The sequence below is a fragment of the Equus quagga genome, chromosome 1 (assembly GCF_021613505.1).
Source record: "Equus quagga isolate Etosha38 chromosome 1, UCLA_HA_Equagga_1.0, whole genome shotgun sequence".
NCBI classification, from domain to species: domain Eukaryota; kingdom Metazoa; phylum Chordata; class Mammalia; order Perissodactyla; family Equidae; genus Equus; species Equus quagga.
In genome coordinates, this window is record NC_060267.1 from 2,674,421 (window position 1) to 2,697,479 (window position 23,059).

Consider the following 23,059-nt stretch of genomic DNA (forward strand, 5'->3'; position numbering starts at 1 on the left):
AGAGCTTGCTGTTACATCCAGTTCAACCCCATGGCTTTAAACACTGTCCATGTGCTGCTGACTCCATTAATGTCTCCAGGCTGACCTGTCCGCTAAATTCTGTACTCGTACATCCAACTGTGTACTTGACGTTTCCATGTAAGCATCTCAAACATAATATGTCAAAAACAAAAATTTTGTTTTCTCTTCTAAAATCAGCTCCTCGTCTAGTCTTCAGCAACTTGGAAAACAAGATGGAGTGACATCACAGTTCAGCATAGACTCTGGAGCCGGCAGAGCCTGGGTTCCAGTGCAGGCTGTCTTGTAAAGGCTGCGGGAGCTTCATCTCTCTAGTCCTCTCTTGCCTTCTCTGTGCAATAGGAGTGATGGTAACAGGACCTGTTTTGTAGTATTATTTATGAGGATTAAATGAGATATTATATATGTAAAGTAGTTAGACTCATGACTGGCACGTCATAAAACTATAAAGCAAGAGTAATTATCACTATATGATAAATTACCACCCTCTCAATTGCTAAAGCCAACCATCTAGGGTTAGTCTCGATTTCTTCTCTTCCCTCATACCCCAAGCCAAATTCATCATCATGTCCTTTCAGTTCTACCTCCCAAACATACCCCGAATCTTTCTGCTTCTCCCACCTGTGTTAGTGTACTCTGGGCCATGTCGCTGGCCTCTCTGCAAAAGCCCCCGCTGACTGCTCGCATCATCTCCACGCCCCTCCTGCCCTGAACCTGGGCTCATCAGTTTCCAGAGAGAACTCGAAAGTGCAGGTCAAAGCATAGCCCTTCCTGTTTGCTATCTTTTAGTGGCTTCCATTGCACTGAGAATAAGCCTTATTATTTGGCCTAGAAGGTCCTATTGGAACTGCCTGGCCTTTCTCACCGACCTCATCTCTTGGCTGACCTTTCCGATTCTGAACCATTCAAGTCCACTGTCTGGGCCTTTGTACTTGCTGCTTGTTCCCCCTGGAGCGCTCTCCTCCGGTTCTTGGCACAACTGGCTTCTTTCACTCATGTCTTGGCTCAACTGTCCCTTGCTTCTAGATGATGTTCCTGACCATCTTCACGAGAACAGGGGACTTGTGCAAACAGTTTGTGACCCTACCTACTCATTCATTGTTGGCACCTCTCTTATTCTTACCCCCAGTCTTGCCTGGGTAGATTTCTCCTCAGAATTCTTGCTACCACAATCCCTGCAAAATACTCATGATATGCCCTTTGTCACACACACTGCACCCTTGGACTGCCTCTTCTAACTCTCTCACCAGATCAAGAGCTCGTGGAGAGCAGGGATGGCGCCTCATTGATCTTTGTGCTGCCAACATTCAATGAGAGCCTGGAACTGGTTAATTTGTGGCAGAAGAGTGCACCACGGAACATGACATAGATTTGCTTTTTTACGTTTTTTTTGTCGATATTGGGTTTTGCAGACAGCTATCAGTTTCCTTTAGTCACTTGCAATTTTCCATTCGGCAGCTTCTCAGGGAGGTGACCGAAGAATGTTTCATTAGTTTCAGAACAGATTCTTCTTTAGAGTCTGGGTCCCATCTGGGAAAGGTTGAGTTTATTACTTATTTCTAGCAGTTTCTGTCCTTAAAGCATGAAACAGGTCTGTTTCTGGATGGTGCTCAATCTATTTTATGGCTTTTCGACTTTCCCCACAACTGTGCTTTCTAAATTCTGACACACTGTGTGATCTTCAGACATGTATTGTCTGTGGCCGGCTGGTTAAAAGCATGGTGTAGCACGAAGCTTTCAGCCGATCAGTCTCCAGCTGGTCATGACACAGATGTTTGTATCATCACGGGGTATAGTGGCTTTCGGAGCGTGCTGAGTATGCGAGCTATTTTGTTAATTCTGAAAACAACCCCATGGGCTAGAACGAGCATTTTCCGAATCGTTAGCCTGACGTTCAAAGGGCCATCAGCAGGTCCTCTACCATCACCAGTCCGAACAGTGCAGAGTCCAGCAGGAGTGGGTGCTCAGCAAGCTTTTGTTGAACAAGTGGCTGAGTTTACAAATCCGTCTCTCACTAGCCCTTGACGCATGCACTGTCCTCTAGATCGGGCCATTTTTTAAAGCCCCCTCATAAGACAGGCTGATTCTGCTTTCAGAATCTTGTATATGCTGTTTTGTCCCTTGGCTACGCCCTCTTCACTCTTCCATTTCCAGTCAAACTCTACATTTTTTCATGATCTCCTCTGACCTAGAGTCTTCTGTGGCTGCAATAGCCCACATGACTATTCCCTGGCAGTTATTTCCCAGAGTTATCAATGATTGGTTAGAAATACATATTGAACTTTCACATGCACCTGATTTTGTTGATATTAGTTGCAATTCTGCAGATTTATTCTAATATCACTTTCCAAGTGTTTCCATTAATTTGATCACATTGCTTTTTGAATTCATTTAGCCAACAAAGATTGATTTGTTTTACTTGTTATGTAAGGCTCTATTTTAGAAGTTAACCAGGTGAGAAGACCATTCTAGTTGGGGGGATGCAAACTATAAACAAATAGAGAAGTAAATATACAGGCAACCTATGGGAATGGGAGAAAATGCTTGCAAAGCATGTCTGATAAGAGGTTAATATCCAAAATATGTAAAGAACTCACACAACTCAGTAGCAAAAAACCAAATAATCTGACTAAAAAATGGGCAAAGAACTTGAACAGACATTTCTCCAAAGAAGACATACAAATGACCAATAGATACATAAAAAGGTGCTCAACATCACTAATCATCAGGGAAATGCAAATCAAAACCACAGTGAGATATCACCTCACACCTGTTAGGATGGCTGTTATCAAAAAGACAAGACATAACAAGTGTTGGCAAGGATGTGGAGAAATTGGCAGCTTTGTCCCTGTTGGTGGGAATGCAAAATGATGCAGCTGCTATGGAAAACAGTATGGAAGTTCCTCAAAAAATTAAAAATAGAACTACCATGTGATGTAGCAATCTCATTTCTGGGTATGTATCCAAAAGAACCTAAATCAGGATCTCAAAGAGATAGAAATCCTATGTTCACTTCAGTGTTATTCACAGTAGCCAAGATATGGAAACAGTCCAAATGTCCATGGGCAGATGAATGGACAAAGAAGATGTGGTGTAGACACACAATGGGACATTATTCAGCCACAAAAAAGAAGGAAATCCTGCAATATGCAATGACATGGATGAACCTGGAGGACATTATGCTAAGTGAAATAAGCCACTCACAGAAGGACAAATACTGCATGATTTCATCTATATGAGATATCTAAAATGGTCAAACTCACAGAAACAGAAAGTAAAATGGTGGTTGCCAGGGGCTGGGGGAGGGGGGAGTTGCTGTTCTGTGGGTATAAAGTTTCAGTTATACAAGGTGAATAAATTCTAGAGATCAGCTGTATAGCATAGTGCCTGTAGTTAACAATATTGTGTTGTGCACTTAAACATTCGTTAAGGGAAGATCTCATGTTAAATATTCTTGCCACAAAAAAAGTAAATATCAAGTATGTCAGACGGTGAGGATGCTAAGAAGAACAACCAAGCTGGGAAGGACCATGGATTTGGCAGGGCAAGGGCTGGCTTGCTCACTGATAAGAGAGCATTTTTGCACAGACCGGAAGAATCCTTACAATGGCTGAGTAGTAGTCAGCCAAGGTATCGTGTAATGATTTTGTGTTCTTGTGGATACAAAAACTGAGGCTTGAGGAGGTTACATATTTCTAGTAAAAACACATAGTTATTAAGAAGTAGACTAAGACCATAACCTACAAGACTTTACATTTCTCTGAGCTGCCTTTTGTACTTTCTCTCAGGAAATTACTTAGTTATCTGATGACTTTTAATAAATAGCAGAAACAATTTCTGTTTTTTTTTTTTTATTTTTTTTTTATTTTTTCTTTCTACATTTTATTATTTCAAACCAGGTGAACAATTCCATAAAACATGTGAAAAAAGCAAGGAAGTGTTCAACGCTGAAGGACCCGGGCCTGGGGCGAGGGCATGAGGGGCATGGCCCCTCAGCAGGCAGCAGCGGTTCCTAGGTTAGCGCTAAGGAGCTACATGTGGGTTAATGGAGCCAGGGCCCAGGGCCGCTGGGGCGGGGCCCTCAGTGACGTTGGCAGTTGTCTGGAACAGCCCTTGGAGCCCAATTCTGTGGAGGGCAGGGCAGGGGTGCCACCCGCACAGGGGGCAGCCAGCGGAGGGATGGGTGTAAACACGCAGACACACTGAAGGCACGGAATCACTGGAAGGGGGTTGGATGGGTGCTGGTCAGGATCTGACAGTTTTAAATAGATTTTCTCTAAAAAGTTTACTAGGTCTGCAGTTTTCTTTTTTTTTTTCCTTTACTTTCATTTTTTTAAAAAGCTACTAGAATGGACTGTGGTCTCCAGGAATGGTGGCGTCTCACGCTTCTTGTGTTTTTTCCTTTGGGGCCTCCAAGCGGCTGGGGAGGTGGGGTGGGCAGGAGGCTCCCTGTAAACATTTGGACTCGGGCTGGGTCAGGGGCTGGTGTTGGGTGAAGCCAGGGGTCCCAGGCTGGAGAAGTGGGTGCCCCTCCAGACGCAGGCCTTGGGAGACTCAGCATGTGCTCCCCTCCCCCATGAGAGAACAAGACAACAGTTAAAACCAGAACAGATGCCCAGGAGGGGGTACCGCAGCCATTCCTGGCACCTGGACAAGGGCAGGCTTCAAACAGGTATGCCTGTGGCAGCCCCTCCCCCAAGTCTCTGGAGGTGAGGGAGGGGATGGGGGAGCCAAGAACAGAGAGAGGAAAGAGGGGAAAAGCGGCCAAGGGGGGAAAGGTGGGGAGCGTAGTCCTCTTGCCCACATCTTCCTCAGGGGCTGGGGGGGAGCAGAGTCAGCAGTGGCCCATCCTGCCAGGCCCTGCTGCCCCTCAGAAGAGGCCGCAGTCCTTCAGGTTGTTCTTGATGATGACGTCGGTGACGGCGTCAAACACGAACTGCACGTTCTTGGTGTCGGTGGCGCACGTGAAGTGCGTGTAGATTTCCTTGGAGTCCTTGCGCTTGTTCAGGTCTTCAAACTTACTCTGGATGTAGCTGGCCGCTTCGTCGTACTTGTTGGCCCCTGTGTACTCGGGGAAGCAGATGGTCAGGGGGCTGTGTGTGATCTTCTCCTCAAACAGGTCCTTCTTGTTGAGGAAGAGAATGATGGACGTGTCCGTGAACCACTTGTTGTTGCAGATACTGTCAAACAGCTTCATGCTCTCGTGCATGCGGTTCATCTCCTCATCCTCAGCTAGCACCAGGTCATAGGCGCTCAAGGCTACGCAGAAGATGATGGCTGTGACGCCCTCAAAGCAGTGTATCCATTTCTTCCGCTCAGACCGCTGACCACCAACATCAAACATCTTGAAGTGTAGGTCCTTGAAGGTGAAGTGTGTCTCTACGATGCCTGTGGTCTTCACGCGGGTTCGTAGCACATCCTGCTGTGTGGGGATATAGTCACTCTGGGCGATGCGCTCCAGGTCGTTCAGGTAGTAGGCGGCGGAGTCGTTGAGCTGGTACTCCCGAGAGCGGCCAAAGCAGGCCTGCACACCATGGTCAGCCCAGAGCCTCCGGATGACGCCAGACAGGTCCTCAGGGAGCACGCCCTGCTCCTCGGCCGTGCAGGAGAGCGCAAACAGCTGCCTGGCATCGTCCGCACGAGAGGGGTCGGCAAAGTCAATCTGCAGATTGCCCATGGCTTTGACAATGGCCATGATGGACTGGATGGTGTTGCTGTAGACGACTGCCCGGTACTGCCGGCATTCCTCCTCTGAGTAACCATCCTCATGGATGATCTTCATCTGCTTGACAATGGTGCTCTTTCCTGACTCCCCAGCACCCAACAGCAGCAACTTCACCTCCCGCGCCGCTTTCTCGCCGTCTTCCCGCAGATTCTTGTCGATCATCTTGGAGCGCTCGGCCGCCGCCTTGTCCTCGGCGCTCACAGTGCAGCCCATCCCGCCGTCCGCCGGCCCGGCCGCCGCCCGGCCCCTACACGGCCCACGGCCCGGCTCGGCCCCGCCCGACCCACTCCGCTCCCGCCGCCGGCCCTCTACGGGTAGCTCTCGAGTCGGCAGTTCCCAGCGTCTGCGGGCGGTGCCTTCCAGGCCTCAGCGCACCGACGGCTCCAGAAACAATTTCTTAGCTATGGAAATCCGTGTCCTCTTGATTGACCAAACTATTTTTCTGTATATGTAGTAAATGTATTTTCTGAATCAAAAATTGGGCAACAAATCCTGAAAAGTTCTGAAGTGCTTAGAGGGACAATGGGACCAAGTAATTGAAGCTGACTCCAAATTAAGACTATGTGGTCACCATAATAATACAGATGCTTGGGACTTGACAGCAAGCATTAAACACACACAAAAGGGTACCTTGCTCCCGAGCAAAAAGCAAACATATTATTGACACCAGCGTTTCTCACTTGGTTCATGGAATATTAGCATTTCCCCAACATGTTAATAGTTTTTTTTTTAACTTATAAAACTGTTTTATTCTTTAACAAGTTTGGGAAATGATGAAGACTAATATCTTCTAGCTGAAGAATTTTACTCCATATCAGAATATCAAGGGCTTGGTGAAGTTCTGCATTAAAATAACTCTTTAACTTTGTTTAACCTGTTTCCAGAAGTTGTTTGATCCAAAAACATGTTAGCTTTATCACTTAGCAGCATCTTCTGTCTTTGTTTCACAGAAAATAGTTTGGGAAACACCCATCCATGCAAATGATAATCTTGAGATAATGCAGAACTAGAAAAGGTTTAGTACTTCTGACCCAACTCTAGATGTCACTCAAGGAAAACAAGATAAGGGTTAAGATGGATTTACTTTGCTTCTTGAAATAAGAGATGGAACCCCATTTATCCTTCCAGTTACATTAATTAGGAAAAGAGTGTGCAGTTCACACATCAAACTATCTCTCTGGATCTCTTTCCTCAGCATATAAATATGTAGAAATCTCTCGTCTTACAAAAAGAAACCTTGCCTCAAGTTCACCTTCAACGTCTCCATAGCGCTGTCGTTCTTCTTTCATTTATAGCTAACTTTACTGTGAGAGCAGTCTGTGCTTGTCCTCCACTTCCTCAATAGCCGTTCACTACTCACACTACTCCAGATCATCCATCCATTCATTCCTCATCCATCATCCATCCATCCATCCATTCATCCATCCATCCATCCATTCATCCATCCATCCCTCATCCATCATCCATCCATCCATTCGTCCATCCATCCATCCATTCATTCAACAAATAGTTATTTGTGCCAGGCACAGGGAACAAAACAAAGTCTCTACCCTCGTGGGGCTTACCTTCTTTTAATGGAATATAGCAACAAATAAACCCCTACAAGTACATAATAGAGTGAATGATCAGATCTATAGAGTAAAAATAAAGTCAGGTAAGGAGGACGGGAGCAGGGAAGGATGAGGATGGAGGGTGTTCATGTCTTTGCCACAATGAATGGTTCAGCCAACACAGGATCAGTGGAGTTAACCTGGCCGTGAAGATTCATTGATAGGGGGTCCAATCATTTTGAAGCTCACAAATTTTGATCAATAATTGAAGAAAGGAATACTATCTCTTCCTGATGTGAATGAGAAAGATTGTAACACCAGTTATTGTTGTGGGCAGCTCATTACCATGAAGAAATTCAGCCTAAGAATGAAGCCAATACAAGGAGGACAAAGTTTAGAGGATCTCTGACATGGAGCTGGGTTCCAGATTAAACTGTGCCCCAAACCTGCTCTCTATTTTAGTCAGGTGGCATAATTAATCAATGTTTTAGGCCAATTGGGATAGAATTTTCTGTTACTTGCAACCAAAATCTTCCTAACTCTACAGTTTAGATTTCAACCCTCTCAGACACGGGATCTGGAGGCCCAGGTACAATCACTGGGATTCTGAGCTATTCCCAGAGGTTCTTGGGTTGTCCCTACTTCCACATTATTGCCCTCTCTTTGGAGAGTGATGATGTTAACGTCCAGGTTCTTGGACCAGGTTTCAAAGGCCCTGTAGCTGTCCAGGACTATTCTTGGCTTAGGAGCTGGGCCCCAGGTAGCCATGGATCCCGGGCCACATGAGTCCTAAGAGATAGCATTTAAAGTGTGAATGGGCTGTGAGGGCCAGTGATGCATATTTGGGCGAGTTTTTCCAGGGAGCACATATGATCTTCATAGCAATCCTGAATCCCCTGGAGCAGTGAATGATCTGCATTCCCAGCCAGGCATTGCTTCTTCTAAGCACCATCTGCTGCCCACACTGGATCTTCTTGGCCAGCTTCTTCCTTGTCTGGATAGCCAGGGAGAACTTTTCGAAGTGCAAATGCTATCATGACATCCACCTCCTTCACCCTTCAAAATGCTTCAGTGGCTTTTCATTGCCCCCATCAAATAAGCAAGCTCCATGCAATGGCCTCCAGCGGGGCTTACACTACGAGGAGGCCAGTGGGGTCCCTGGTGTGCAAAATTTAAGGAGGCACTCACTCTCGGCATTGTACAGATGGTGCGTGCCTGATCCTGGGAGTGAGTGCCTCCTTTCATTTTGTACCTGGTCACCTCACTCTCCTCACCTGTTCTGGCCCTGGTTCCCAGGGGGTTGTGTGTTCTCATTCAACCTCATCTTGCAACACGCTCCTTCTAACTGCCCTTGCTCTTTAAGCTCTAGGCCCCTACTCTTTCAATTCCCTCTTTTCAGGAACATCTGCAAGGCTCAGAGTTGAAGCATAGATCATGTGCTTTGGCCAATCAGAACGGATGGTGACTCTGTCAGAGTGTGCGAGCATCAGCCCTGGGAGCCTGCACATTCTGCTCCCTCTCTGTGGGACACATTTCTTTCTCCTTTGAACATTTTTTTTTTTTTTTTTGGTAAAAATCCTTCCATGTGCATATTATGGACCGGGCTCTACTTTAAATACTTTACAAATATTAACCTACATAATCCACTTAATAATACTGTTATTATACCCATTTTACAGATGAAGAAACTGAAGCAGGGAGAGTTGTGAAGTACACAAGGGCGCACAGTGGCTGACCAGCAGCTGGTATTGGCATCTTGGCATCCTAGCTCCAGGGTCTATGTTCTGAGCTGCCCTACCAAGCTTTTGCAGCTTCTCTTGATTTGATCAGATTTGTTTGTCGTATGCTCTCAAACAACTGTTTTCCTTTCCTTCGTGGAATTTTATTATCAATCAATCAATCAATCAATCAATCTAGGCTATCATTTCCCCATCTCTGTTAGAATTAAGCTCCAAGATGCAGGAACTTTTGCCTGACTTGTTCACCAAACCTTCCCAACATGCAGAGCAGCTCCCAGCACCTAGGATGCCCTGGAAATGCCGGTTAAATACTGACTGAGTTATATTCATTAGTACATTAATTTACTTACTGCCTGTCTCCCTCTCCGCAGACTCTAAGCTCCGGGATGGCAGGAGCTTTGCTCATGGTTGTACCATCAGCCGGAGCCCAGTGCTAGGACCTTGTAGTTCTCAATATTTTTTTGCTTAATTAATGAATACAAAAAATGAGAGGATTGCTTGGAGAGGAGGCTCCTCTGTTCCCACTTGATCTCCTTCTGGAGTAGGCATCTGCTGAAACCTAGAAGATGTCAAAGTCCAACAAATAGCTCAAAGGATGCAATTTGCCTCACCCACTAGGACTGTGGGGTTGGTCTTGATTATTCTAGACTTGAAGATTTGAGAACATGCTTGACAAAGGTATTTTCTTCCCTTAGAGATGCTCTTGATGACCAATGTTTCTCCTTCTCTCCTGCCATTGGTGGCCTCTCCTGGAGCAGCTTTTTTGGGAACTCTTTTCTTAAATGGATGCAGGAGCCAGGATGCTGCTGAGGCATTGGGGAAGAGCAGATCAGAGGATTAGCCTTTCAGATAAGGCCTTCGTCCTTCAAGAAGCTGTTACCAAAAAGGCCAAAACAGAAACATAAAGGATGAAAAAGGAAACCAGTATAACTTCACAAATTACTAGAGTATTTTTACTTGTTTCCAGACTCCTAATTAAAAATTTCCAGCACCTAATCTTGTATTCTGTTAATATCTTAGCTGGATAGAATGTGACCCATGAATTCCACCTCCACGTCCTCAAATAAAAACCTAAGAAATATAGATATTCCCAAATAAGAACTCTGCCCTTAACTGGAACAGAGGCAAGGCACAAAGGCGTAACTGTAGAAAAATTTCCAGATTTATATAAAGGACCTGAATATGTAAGTAAATATGTCTCAATCAAAATAGAGGTAGTTAACTGATTTTGGGTTGATGACCAATTTTGTAAATATAAAACTAACAGGCAACATCATAAAGAATAGATTAATGGGGCTTATTAAATCAAATTTAAAAAATTATACTCAAAACGCTACTTTTAGCAAATTTAAAAGATAAAAAAGATATTGGAAAAAGATTCTTTCAAAAATTATGACAAGGTTCACTATCTTTAATATATAAAGAGGTCTTATCAATAAGTAAGTGTAAAAAGTGATGTAGATAAATGACAGGAGCCTAAAATTTTTTTTTTTTTTTAAATAGCAGGAAGGGTGCCAGCCCCAGTGGCCTACTGGTTAAGTGCAGTGTATTCCACTTTGGCGGCCTGGGTTCAGCTCCCAGGCACTAACCTATACCACTCTGTTAGTGGCCATGCTGTGCTGGAGGCCCATATACTAAATAATAGAGGAAGATTGGCATAGATGTTAGCTCAGGGCAAATCTTACTCAGCCGAAAAAAAAAAAAAATAGCAGGTAGGGATGTATGTCAGTTTTTTATGGTCAAAAAATCCTGTGTAACAAACATCCACCAAATCTCTGCGTCATACACAAGCGTTCATTTGGCTCTCAAGTCTGCAGGCCATCTGGAGTCCACTGACCAGGGTTTGACTTGTCTAGATGGCGTTGCTGATCCTGCCTTGCCTCTGCTCCCAGTACCTCTCTCCTCCTCCAAGGATGTAAGGGGGTGAGAGTAAAAATGTATGGTCTCTTAAGGTCTAGGCTCAGAACTGCCAAATTGGCATGTCCTCCTTATTTGATTGACCAATGCAAGTCCAATCCAAAGACAAGTGGCAGGGAACTATTTATGCCCCTTTAGTGGGAGGAACTGTAAAGTCCCATGACCAAGGGTGTTGATGAAAGTTAGGGCCAAGAATTTGGGCCAATAGCATAATCTACAATAGGAAGACATAGTTTGGAAGCTCTTGTAGGAAGTAATCTGTGAGCTAGGAGTACTTATCAATGACTTACCTCCATTTGCAGGGGCTGCAGGAGCAGAGTACTGGAGAACAAAGTATCAACTCACTACAGGGCTCTTAAAAGAACTTTATTGCAAAATTGCTTTGAAGTTCTTGGAATACTAGTGAGAACCTGTGCTGAGGCCACCAAAATACCTTCTTGATCAGGCAAATCAGGGATAGCATAGGTTAATTCTCCAGATTCCAAAGGAAAAAGGACATAGGTCTCTTTTGATGGAGTTTTATAGCCTGCATTAGTTATACTTTGCATAATTGGGGAGTTTTCATTGGATGAGCCCTGGTTCATCATCCATGGACTGCTGACATACTGAAACCTTCCTCAACTGAGCAGGTAACAATGACAGTTCACTGAAGAAGGGGACAGAGCTTTGATTCTTGAAGTTCCATGTTGAGGATTAACAAGTCCTGCGATAATGCTGTGTAACAAACTACCCCCAGATCTCAGAGTCTTAAAACAGTGCCTGTTCATCGGGCTCTGGGTTGGCTGGGGCTGTTCTGCTATAGGCTTCAGGCTGCTGCTCTAGTTTCAGGCATGTAGTTTCCACATGTCTTTCATTCTGCAAACTAGGACACAGTCTTTTCATAGCAGAGGGCAGGAGTGCAAGAGGCCCAGCCAAAGCATGCAAGCATATTTTAAACTTCTGTTTGCATAATGTCATGAAGATTCCGTTGGCCAAATCCAGTCAGATGACCATCCCCAACATTACTGGAGCAGGAAATAAACTCTGCCTAATCTAGTGGTTGTGATGTGGCATGGGTGAATAGTTCTAATATGACGATAAAGTGAAGAATTCAAGGGATAATCCAATTTTCATCAGGGGCCTCCCTGAGCTGCTGGAGTTTATATCCACACACTTCCCCGTTATCTGATGGGACGGGCCCAGGATGTGTGACACTTTGGTGACCTGGGTGACAGTTTTAACTTTGAGTTGTTATGCCAGTGCACCATCTGCAAACCTTGCTCAGTTTGTCTGGTCTGCCATGGATGTGCCAGAATTGTCCAGCCAGCTTGTGATCTTGGAAAGGCATTCTTAGAGGAGGAAGCCAGAGAACTGCTGTTTTATCAGGACTGTGACTGCCATCACCCTCAAGTCAGGAATCCAGGTCCCAGGTTAGAAGAGATTCTCAATTTTGGAACTGGGCCCAGTCTTCTGGGAATAAATCAGGAAGAAGCTGGGCTTGTGGTTCCCTAAGTCTCACCTGGTAATACTTGTAAGGATAACAATAACAGGACTTATTGCCGTGTTAATGTGTTGGTGCTTTCTCTTGCTCATTCCTACTCTGATATGCCAGTTTACTTCCAGGAGTTCAGATGTCCGTGAATCTTAGTCTCTGAGAGGCCTGCGATCTCATGCACCTCTAAGGGAGTAAGGCCTAGGGGGCGGGAGAAGTTACGTGAGCCCAGCTGTGCTCTGCCTCCTGCAGCACCTTTTAGCTGGTGAAGTGAGGGGGTGGTATTGATGTATTTAGATACCATGTACCGCTCAGATCTAGCCACATGATGACCCCACTACTCCGAGAATTCTGGGTTTCATGAGAGAGTAATCATCTCTGGCCCAATTGAGAGGAACATCTTCGAACCCTCTGAGGTTGTGCTCCTGCCTCATTTCCGTCTAGGGAATCTGGGTCATCCTCCACTTCTGACTGTCTAGGTTTTCAGTTTGAAGTAGCACTCAATTGATTAGCCAACTCAAGTTCTCTGACGTTGGCTCTTTTCCCTGGTTGTTTGTTCATTTTCAATATCCCATTTGTTTATTCAACATATATTTATCGAGTGCTCACTGCATGCTGGGTGCTGTTCTGATGCCAGGGAACAGCCACGAAAAGAGATAACATTCCTGCCTTCAAGGTGCTCACAGCTAGTGGGGAGCAGAAAACAAACAAGCTAGCAACAAAAAGAGGAAAACAGACAATTCAGGGCGTGGTCAGTGCTATGAAGGAATAATCACCAGGGTAACATAACAAAAAGTCCCTGGCGGGGCGGGTGGGTGGTATGCAGAGGGTTATTTTTGATGGGGGTTCAGGGCAGATTTCAGAGATGAAATGACACGGATATTTGAGCTGAAACTTGGAAGATCAAAGTTGAGACAGCCACATGAGTTGCTGGAGGAAGAGCATGCCAGGCAGAGAAAACAGCAAGTGCAAAGACCTTGACGTGGGAAGGAATTGCAGTATTCAGGACACAGAAAAGGGGTGCAGGTGGCCGGAGCATAACAAGCAGTAAGAATGCTCCACAATGGGGCTGTAGAGGCACGCAGGAACCAGGCCATGCAGGACCAGGAGGACAGGCAAGGAGCCTAAAGCTTATTCTGAGAGTAAAAGGATGTCTTCGAAGGGTTTTCTTTCTATTAATACTTTCATCTCTGTGTTATAAAATCTCAGAACTTACAAAAAAGTAGAGAGGCTATTGTAAACAACATAAAAACAGACACACCCTAGTACATCCAGCATTCAGCTTAAAACATTCTCAACATCTGGCAATCTTGGTTCACCTGTACCTAACACTCCTTTATCTCAGATTATTTTAAAGAAAATTCCAGATATCATAGTTTTAGCCATAAATACTTCAGTATGTCTAAGAAATAAGAACTCTTAAAAACACAACTGTATATCACTATCACACACACAAATTGACAATAATTTATTAATATCATCAAATTGAATATCTCACAAACACCTTTTTATAGATGGTTTGTTTGAATCAGAATCCAAAGCAAATGGATAGTCATATTCTTAGCTCTATAACAGTACCCACACTCTTGTCTCTCCCAACATTTATTTGTTGAAGAAACTGGATCATTTGTCCTACGGAATTTTCCACCCTTGCATTTTGCTGCTGACATCCCCAAGAAGACATTTAATGTGTCTCTCTTCGCCACAATTTCCTGTAAACTGGTAATTGGATATAGAGGTATGATCAGATTCAGTTTCAAGCTTTTGGCAAGAATGCTCCACGGTGGTGCTGTGAATGGCCCATTGCATCACTTCAGAAAAGATGTAATGCCTGCTTGTTTCTCTTTTCTTGATGTTAAGAGAGATGAGTGGTTTCAAGTGTTGTCAGCCAGATACAATCATGAGAATCAGGGGAGTGACGAGCCATGATTTAGCCTGTAAAGATCACTTCGGCCATATGTAGTGAAAGGATTGTGGGCAGGGATGGTAGTAAAAATATTTAACAAACTGTGTGGCATGGATTTTGACCAATTACTGTGGGCTGCAGGCCTACTCACTGACCGTCAGCCCTCATTGTGGGAGAGGAAGCTCGGGAGGCGATTGAAGTCACTTGCAGTGGTGCCTGTGAGAGACGGTGGAGACCGGGACCAGGGAGGAGATGGAGAGAAGGGTGGCTTCAGGGAGCTTTGGAAATGTCTAAGGATGCCCAGTGTGTGGCTGTCTGAACTGGAGCCGTCACTTCTGCCTAGCAACTGTGTATTTATAGGACTTCTGATTTGAACCCCAGCCAACTTATTGTCACTGGTTCTCCTACGACAGCCTTAGATCAAAGCCTGGGTCTAGAAACAAAGATGGTAGTTCTCACAGTCTCTTTTAGATACAAACTGTGTAGGAAAACAGAAGAATCGGTGTACCATTGATGGAAAGAGAAGAAATCTATTGGATTTCTCTTCAAGGAAGAAGAAAAATATTTAAGCAAGCAAAACATTAATACGGCATGTATTGTTTAAAGGAGATTAGACAGACAAAGTTTAATACGTCTATAGAAGCTATTTTTTATGTTTGCTATTTGTATTTATTAAGACAAATGAATATCATAGGTGTAAAATTCACTGCTGATGGCTTCTCAGGTCCTGCTTCCTGCTGAGCTCATCTCCTAATGAAAACCCGGTGTGTGTCACCACAGCAACCTGCCTGTAACCGCAAATGAAGAACTCAGTTTTATTTCCTAGTCAAAAAATGTACTAGCCAATATTATTCACTTTTTTTCTGTTCGTATGTAACATCTTGGGAATGACCAGTGACACTTTCCTACTGAGAAAGACAACATTTCATGGTAGTCATAACCACAGCTTCGGTGGATTACTCACATTACTGCATGAGTGACAGCTTTTGTTCAACACTCCACACAAGGGAAAAAGGGCTGAGACCTAAACCACAGCCCCAGCTGTCGGTGGAAATGATAGTTAATGGCACCACCGCTGCCTCCGGGGGGCGATTCTTGGTAGAGAGGATTATCTTGCCTGTGGTTTCCAAATCAATGGATAAGAGTGAGTTGTGGCAAAAGTTAAGTAATCCAATTGCTTATCACACTTTAAATATAGACTGATTTTTTTTTATTTGGTAAAAGAAATCTAGTTATAAATTATATAAAAAAGATATACATATAAATTATATAAATAAGCATATATATAAATTATGAACAACTCAAAAAAGCCCTAGGTATGGAATCAGTGGTACTTTCTACAAGTTATTTCAAAAGCTACTCTAAGTTATGGTGGGAATAATTTGGGGCCTCAAAGTATCAATTTGGAAGTCTAAAAACCTATATTGGAAAGTTAAGGTCCTCAAAGTAGCCAAGACAGATCATAAGAAATAACAGCATTTAGTTGAGAGCCTTCCAGAAAATCTAGATTTATCAAATAGTTTGCCAAATTTCACAAACATCAGTGAAACAAAATATGTTTAAAAATAATATAGGTTTTCTGTAACTATCTCCATATTGGCAAAGTATAATTTCTAAAATTCTTAGGATAATATTTTTTTTCCTCTAGCATCACTTAAAAGAAAGCTTTTATAGGTATAATCCACTTGGAGTTTTAATTTCTCAATAGTTTTCAAACTGTTACAAACAGTGTTGGAATGGTAAATCCTAAAATTTATCATTTGAAATTTGTCATGTGATAGAACATTTTACTTCAGAGCTCATAATTGGTGATGATAACATCAAATGTACAAGAAAACTCAGTGATTGCTATCGTGTAATGTGGGTTTATTCGTGCCACCACGGGAGCAGCTAACCATAATAATGCTGCCAACAGAAATTTTAGGTGGATTACGACGAACATTTTTAAACAAGTTTTTGCCTATTTGCCATAAGCAAATTTCCCAAATAATAAATCAATTCTCCTTTAAGTAGTTCATCATTTTGTTTTGGATAATTACTTTTGAGGAGAACTCCCTAAGATATATGACAGAGGTCCCTACTTCTAGTGGGTTCACTCTGCTTCTCTGAAATCCGGTGCCCTCCTCGCTGAAGCGAGGCATTCCGTTCAGACCCCCAAGCTCCCTGTTACAGCTCTCAGATCTCCTCCTGGCTCCAGGCCTGCCGGCCTGTGAGCCTGTGCCGTGTTCACTCCTTCCTTCCTGTCTGTCTGTCCTCATAAGTTTTCTCCGTGTCAGGAGGCCTTCCTCTTATGGCTCCATCTGTAGGTGCTAAGACAGAAGTGACATCCTCTTCCCCAGGGAGTCCAGAAGGAGCCCGGAGCTCCTGTTCCTCTGGGAGTTAAGACCATTGCTCCCTAACCTTCAAATAACCATGGCACGAGTGAAGAGGGGACCATAACTGTGTTCTTGGTAGGATCCTCAACACTCACAGCCTCCCTCCCACTCTGGGCTTTGAGACCATGAGGGATCATCCCACGGTGCTCTTTATGCCTGTTTAAGACAGATGCCACAAGAAGCCTGGAGTCCCACATCACCGCTCATCCTCAGGCCTTCATCTCCATAATGGTTCTGCACTTCCTTTTCTCTGACTCCATCTCCAACTTTTGAAACTCTTCCATCATGTTCTCTGAACTCCCTGTCAGTCACCAGCAAAATTCCTTGTAGCTTTAACACTTCCCCTGAACTGTGCCTTCTTGCTGTGGCTGACCTGACTGCTTACCTGGCTTCCTGGCAGCTCTCTAGATGTGGCTGCTTGCCCTCCCTTTCCTCTTAGACCCCTAGGCCTGGAGGCAGAAGGAGCTTAAGGGCCCTTTTGCTTTTCATCAAAGCATCCATGGCATTCTCCCTGGCTTTGTCCTGAAACTTGCTAGCTTCTTCCTGTTTTAAATATCATATCATCAGACCATGTCACCCACTAGGTCTCTAGTGTCATTATGTAATGATCTTTCCTCCTTATTCTAGAAAGCTTTTACTCTGTTCACTGTCATTCTCTCCAGCACCACTGCTGACACAAGCTTCAAGACCCATGTGGATGGTGCTTCAAACATGCTGCTCTGTCAATTCCACGTTTTCCTTCCATCCAGATTTTGCTTTTTGTCCTACCTGAGCCAGCTGTTCCCCTGGGCAGATCCTACAACCTGCATTATAATGACAATAGCCCCCACCACCGACGTTATCTCAATTTCATCAGTCTCACCCAGTGGCTTCCCATCTCATCCCCTCTAGTACCCACACCAGCAATCATTCGACCACAGTGACTGACAGTCCATCGATCCTGACCTGACATCTTTTCATTGTCTCTCACCCGCATTGTGTCTTTACTTCCCTCATTGTCCAGCCTAAATTCCTTGGCCTATCCTTTGCCTTTCTCTTCCTTCATTAAGTTCTCCTGGCAGAATCTCGGTCACGATTAAACCCAGCTCTCTGCTGCCGGCTCTGAGCTCTGCACCCTGCGACAGATCCTCAAGTTATAGGAGAAATATTTATCTTTGTATAGGACTCGCATTACAAACGAAAGCTATCAAACCGGCAAGTGACAATAATAATGATGATCGTCATCAATAAGACCAGCAACAAGAACAACATCCTAGCTCACTCGAGGCCTGGCAGGGTTCTCCATGCTTTATAAACATTGGCACACCTGTTCTTCACAATAACTCGGGCAGAGGTGCTGTTATCTTCTCTAAGGTCCTGAGACGCTAAGGAACTTGCCCGAAGTCACGTAATTAGTGAGGGGTCGAGTTAGGGTCTGAACCACGCTTCTCTGCTCTCAGGTCTGGGCTCTATGCCTGCTGCCTCCCAACTTGGGATGGATTCAGTAAAACGCATGAGTCAAACCAAACCAAAAAAAGAGAAAAGAAAAGAAAAGAAGAAAAGCAGATGTGTTTATGCAGGGGTGTTTCGTTAAGGGCAACCCGTGTAGGGAGCCAGCCCAAGTGCTTCCTGCAGGCTCTCTGAAGGCAGCTGCTTAGAGTCTCTGCATGTAGCCAGTGTGAAATACTCCCCAAACTCGCTGTGCAGATCCTATGACGCCTTTTCTACTCCTCTCTGTTTGCCCCATTGTTGGGGTGGGACTTCTCTCCCCACTCGTGTAGGGGAGCTCCGTGAAGACAACACCCAGTATCTCTCCACCCGCTCGCTCACTCCGCCCGGGGCAGTGGAGTGTCTCATCTGGCTGTGAGTTTGGGAGGGCAAACAGGGCAGACATACCCCAGCCCCTTTCTCTTCTCTCCTCTTTTCCTCTTGTCACGAGCACAGGTTCTGTTCTGCTTCCCCGGGAGCTTGGTGGGGGGGCGTCCATCCTGTCCGGCACTGCTGGCTGGGTAAGTCTCTAATTCTGAGGTGCAGTTTTAGGGTCCCCACTTGCCCACAGATTTGAGTCACATTCACAAATATCAGCTCCGTCAGCAAAAGAATATCTATTTTGCTTTTCCATTTGTTCCATCTGTTGTCTTATTTTTCAACTGGCACAGAACCAAGAAGAAAACAGGGATGTTATTTATTGGGTGTTACGTTGAATTCTAAAATCCACTCACCTGAAGGCCAGAAGTCCAGTGTTTCCTCTTATAGCTTCTTCACACCTCCCCTACAAAAACCCTGAGGGATTATAAATCCAAAAGCTAGTCACGCAAGGAAGCAGTTCTCTGTGGCCGTTTCCTCCGCTGCTGCTTGGGGTCATTGCTGAAGCGTGGCCCCACTCTGTGCGAAGAGCGAGGCTGGCCCAGATCCTCACACAGGCTCCCGAGGCGCTCCAAGGCAAGCGGCTCAGTCTCCTGGGGATGAGCTGCCCAGGGTGCCCCAGGGTGGGCTCCCAACCTGGCCGCCGTCAACACTCAGTTCTTCCCGTGCCCGCTGCTGGCCGCCTCTCGGGCGCCTCCTGCCCCAGGAGCACTTCCTCCAAACTGGCTCCAGCATCCGCCCCTTCCAGGCTCGGCCGCCCTCCTCTGCCCCAAGACCCCCTCCAGGGCTGGGCGGCTTTTCTCTTTTAAGTTATCAAAGCACAGAAGGCTGCTATTCTCTTTATTTTTTTCTTTCTGCATAATAGCAATATTTGCCCTTTTTTTTGGCTCTCTGTGCCCGTTTGGTCTCTGCAAAATGGAAATTAAGATAGTACCTGCTTCACAGAAAAGAAATGCCGTATCGTGTTTACCTTTGAGAAAAGAATCTCCGTTTGGAAAGTGGAGTTGAGAGAAATACAAGGAGAGGCCGGGAGCTGCTCAGGCAGCTGTTGGGGTTCAGGAAAGACAAGGCTGCTTCCAAAGGATGGGCTGGAGGCTAAAAATATTAAATTAGTAGATACAATCGGCCGACCTGAGAGACTGATTGCATGTAGGAGGCTTCTCAGTAGAGGCGAGGCCCCTGTCACGGAGCAAGCACAAGCGGAGGAGGCTCAGGGCGGACAGACGGTGCTCCAGGCCACTGTCCCACAGCCGCGCGCAGCTCATCTGGGTGTGCACCCCACTCACAGCTGCCCCCTTTGAGGCCTACCCTGCACCCGGCAGCCACGTTTGTTGGTTTTCTTAGGTGTAACAGTCAGGGTTTCATCGGGAAAATAGAAGCTGCTTTAGGTGTTTCACGTACACAAGGTTTAGATGAAGAGAATTAGAGCTTGGTTCACTGGTTGCGAGCTGTGGCCAGGCAGGCTGCCCCAACTGGCCATCAGCCTACAGGCTTGAGCTGCGGGCTCTTCAGGTGGCCCCGGGGCAGCCGTGAACCTCGAGGCTTCTCTGGACCCTCTCAGTCTGCAGAACTGACGTGGGAGACCCTCAGGGAGCTTGCCCAGAGCTGTCTTGACCCTCCCCTCCGCCGTGTGCCTGCCTCTGGGAACGTGGCCTGCCTCTTCCACCTTCTAAATCTGGTGTGTGTGCCTTAACAGGCCCACTCCAGCCAGGGGGCACACAGAGCAGAGGGCTCTGGGAAACGTGGTTTCCGGCTTCATTGTGTCATGGAGGGGAGAGACCTCTGTGTGGGGTCTGCAAGGCAGACAGCAGGCATCCAGATGGGTCAGTTGATTCCACTGGAAATTCTTTCTCTCTTTTTGAGGAAGATTAGCTCTGAGCTACCTGCTGTCAATCCTCCTCTTTTCACTGAGGAAGACTGGCCCTGAGCTAATATCAGTGCCCATCTTCCTCTACTTTATATGTGGGACACCCACCACAGCATGGCTTGCCAAGTGGCGCCATGTCCACACCTGGGATCTGAACAGGTGAACCCTGGGCCGCAGAAGTGGAAATTGCACACTTAACTGCTGTGCCACCGGGCCGGCCCCTCCGCTGGAAATGCTGACTTATGATTCAGAGACAGTCCTGTCTTTGCCTCTGGCCAGAACCACAGGACAAGTAAAAAGTCCAGAGCTGTGGGGTGGCCATCCTTTGCCCTGTGAGGGGAGAAGCAGATAAACATGCAGGAAGAGAAAGCAGGAAGCGAAGGTGAACAGAAGGGCAGTGAGGAGAAGCCCCGTGGCCCAGAGCAGAGAGAGGGAAGGAGGTCGCTTGAACCGTGGCTGGACTTCCTGTCGTGGATTCTCTGAGCAAAACCTAGGTCCTCAGAACAAATTTTCTATTTTTTTGCTTGAGGTAGCTCAAGTTGGTTTCTCCTCCTTCTCAACAAAGGAACCTTAAGCAGGATAGCATCCACTCAGGGATGTCTACGCAGCAGTGGGATGGGCGGGTCAGAGGTTCTGGAGAGAGGTCTCTGTCGGGGGAGGACTGAGAGGCCGTCAGTAAACAGAAGCAGAGGAACCGTGAGAATGGAGGAACTCAGACACGGTTACGTTATTCAAAGGTGGGTGATCCTGTGGATACTGGAAGAGTTATGGCTGAGTCTTCAAAATACGTTAGTGCTCGTACAGAAAAAGAGAATCAGTGTTCTACAAACAAATGAACAAAATCATAGTGCGAAATGAAGTGGGAAGGATGAATAGTATAGACAAGTATATAAACAAACACGTCTCCTGTGATAAACACTACGGCAAGTGTGTTCACCTGCAAGAGAGCTTTTCAAGCCTTGATTTTTGGCATACAACTCCATAAGGAATGAAAATAAATCTAATTTTGAACTTGTTTTCCAGCACAACTAGTAATAATTTTGAGTTTAGTGGGATTTTTTTTGTTTGTTTGGTTCTGAGAATGCTGTGCATTTTTATATACTAGGTTATAAAACTTAAGAATTACCAATTAAATTTTAGCCTGTATGCTTAAAGGATGATCATACTGTCATCAAAGCAATATTTTAATAATTCCTTTTTATTTTAGGAAGAAGACACAGTCCTATGTTCAAAAAACAGAAATTTCAAAGCTGTAATAACACATTTCATTTACACACTGATGTTGAAATATGATCCTGAGTTAACAGGATATGAATGTCTATGTGTTTTTGTTTTTGTTTTTTTTGTGAGGAAGATAGGCCCTGAGCTAACAGCTCTTGCCAATCTTCCTCTTTTTGCTTGAGGAAGATTGTCACTGAGCTAACATCTGTGCCAGTCTCGTCTATTTTATGTGGGACGCTGCCTCAGTATGGCTTGATGAGTGGTGCTAGGCCTGCGCCTGAGATCTGAACTTTTGAACCCTGGGCTGCCAAAGCGGGAGGTGTGAACTTGACCACTATGCTACTGGGCTGGCCCCTCTGTGTTTTTTGTGAGGTAGTTTATAAGTTAAACCCATGTGATGGTCACCTATTATCCACCTGCCCAGCTTCTCCCCTTCTTCTGTATAACCTGGCTTCTCTGGTACACATGATTTGATGGGGGAGTCACCATGTTTTTATGACTCCATAGTTGATCGCTTCTGAGGTGCCCCCTGACTGAGGTGACTCATCTCACTTGGCTGTCTGTGCAAGTGCAGTGGCCTCCTGGTTGGTCTCTTGGTTTCTATTCTGCCCTCCCTGGAGCCTAGTTTCCTTTCCCCAGCCACAGAGATCCTGTTGAAACATGTCAGACTACTTTACTGTCTTGTTCAAGCCCAGCAGAGACTATCCCATTACCCCTAGAATTAAACCCAAATTTCCTTCCGTGGCCGCATGATCTGGCTCCTGGCTACCCCACCAGTAGAAGCCACTACCCCACTAGTGGCTACCCCACTCTTTAACCCCGATACCTGCTCCTCAGGGCCAGCCACACTAGCTTCTTGCTACAACTTAGCCCTGGCTAAAGATGCCCCATCTTGGGTCTTTCTATTTTGCTATTCTCTCTGCCTGGAACACTCTCCTCCCAGTCATGTCCATGACTCACTCCCTCCCCTCAGTCAGGTCTCTGCTCAAATGTCCTCTCTTCAGAAATCCTTCTCTGACCCTCTGTTTAGAATAGCACGGTCCCTTGTTCACTGCAGACTTCTTCACAGTAGCCAAGACATGGAAACAGTCTAAATGTCTGTCAGTGGAGGAACGGCTAAAGAAAATGTGCTCTCTACAGATATGTGCTACATCTATCTACATCTGCATCTGTAGCTATATAATGGAATGTTATTCAGTTTAAACAAAAAGGCAATCCTGCCACTTGTGACAACATGGGTGAACCCAGGGACGTTATACTAAGTGAAATAAGCCAGACACAGAATGACAAATATTGCATGATCTCGCTTACACGTGGAATTTAAAAAAAGTTGAACTCATAGTAACAGAGAGTAGGATGGTGGTTACTTCTGCTGGGGCATGGGGGAAATGAGGGGAGATTAAAAAAAAGGAGAATGATGTCTGC

General features: G+C 45.4%; 1 protein-coding gene across 1 annotated transcript; it reads right to left on the minus strand.

Moving 5' to 3' along the window:
* Positions 1-3,872: 3,872 nt before the first annotated feature.
* Positions 3,873-6,071, minus strand: LOC124243326 (guanine nucleotide-binding protein G(i) subunit alpha-2-like). Its single transcript, XM_046668939.1, has one exon. The coding sequence runs from the start codon at positions 5,954-5,956 to the stop codon at positions 4,889-4,891; it is 1,068 nt and encodes a 355-aa protein (XP_046524895.1). The 5' UTR covers positions 5,957-6,071; the 3' UTR covers positions 3,873-4,888.
* Positions 6,072-23,059: the final 16,988 nt, after the last annotated feature.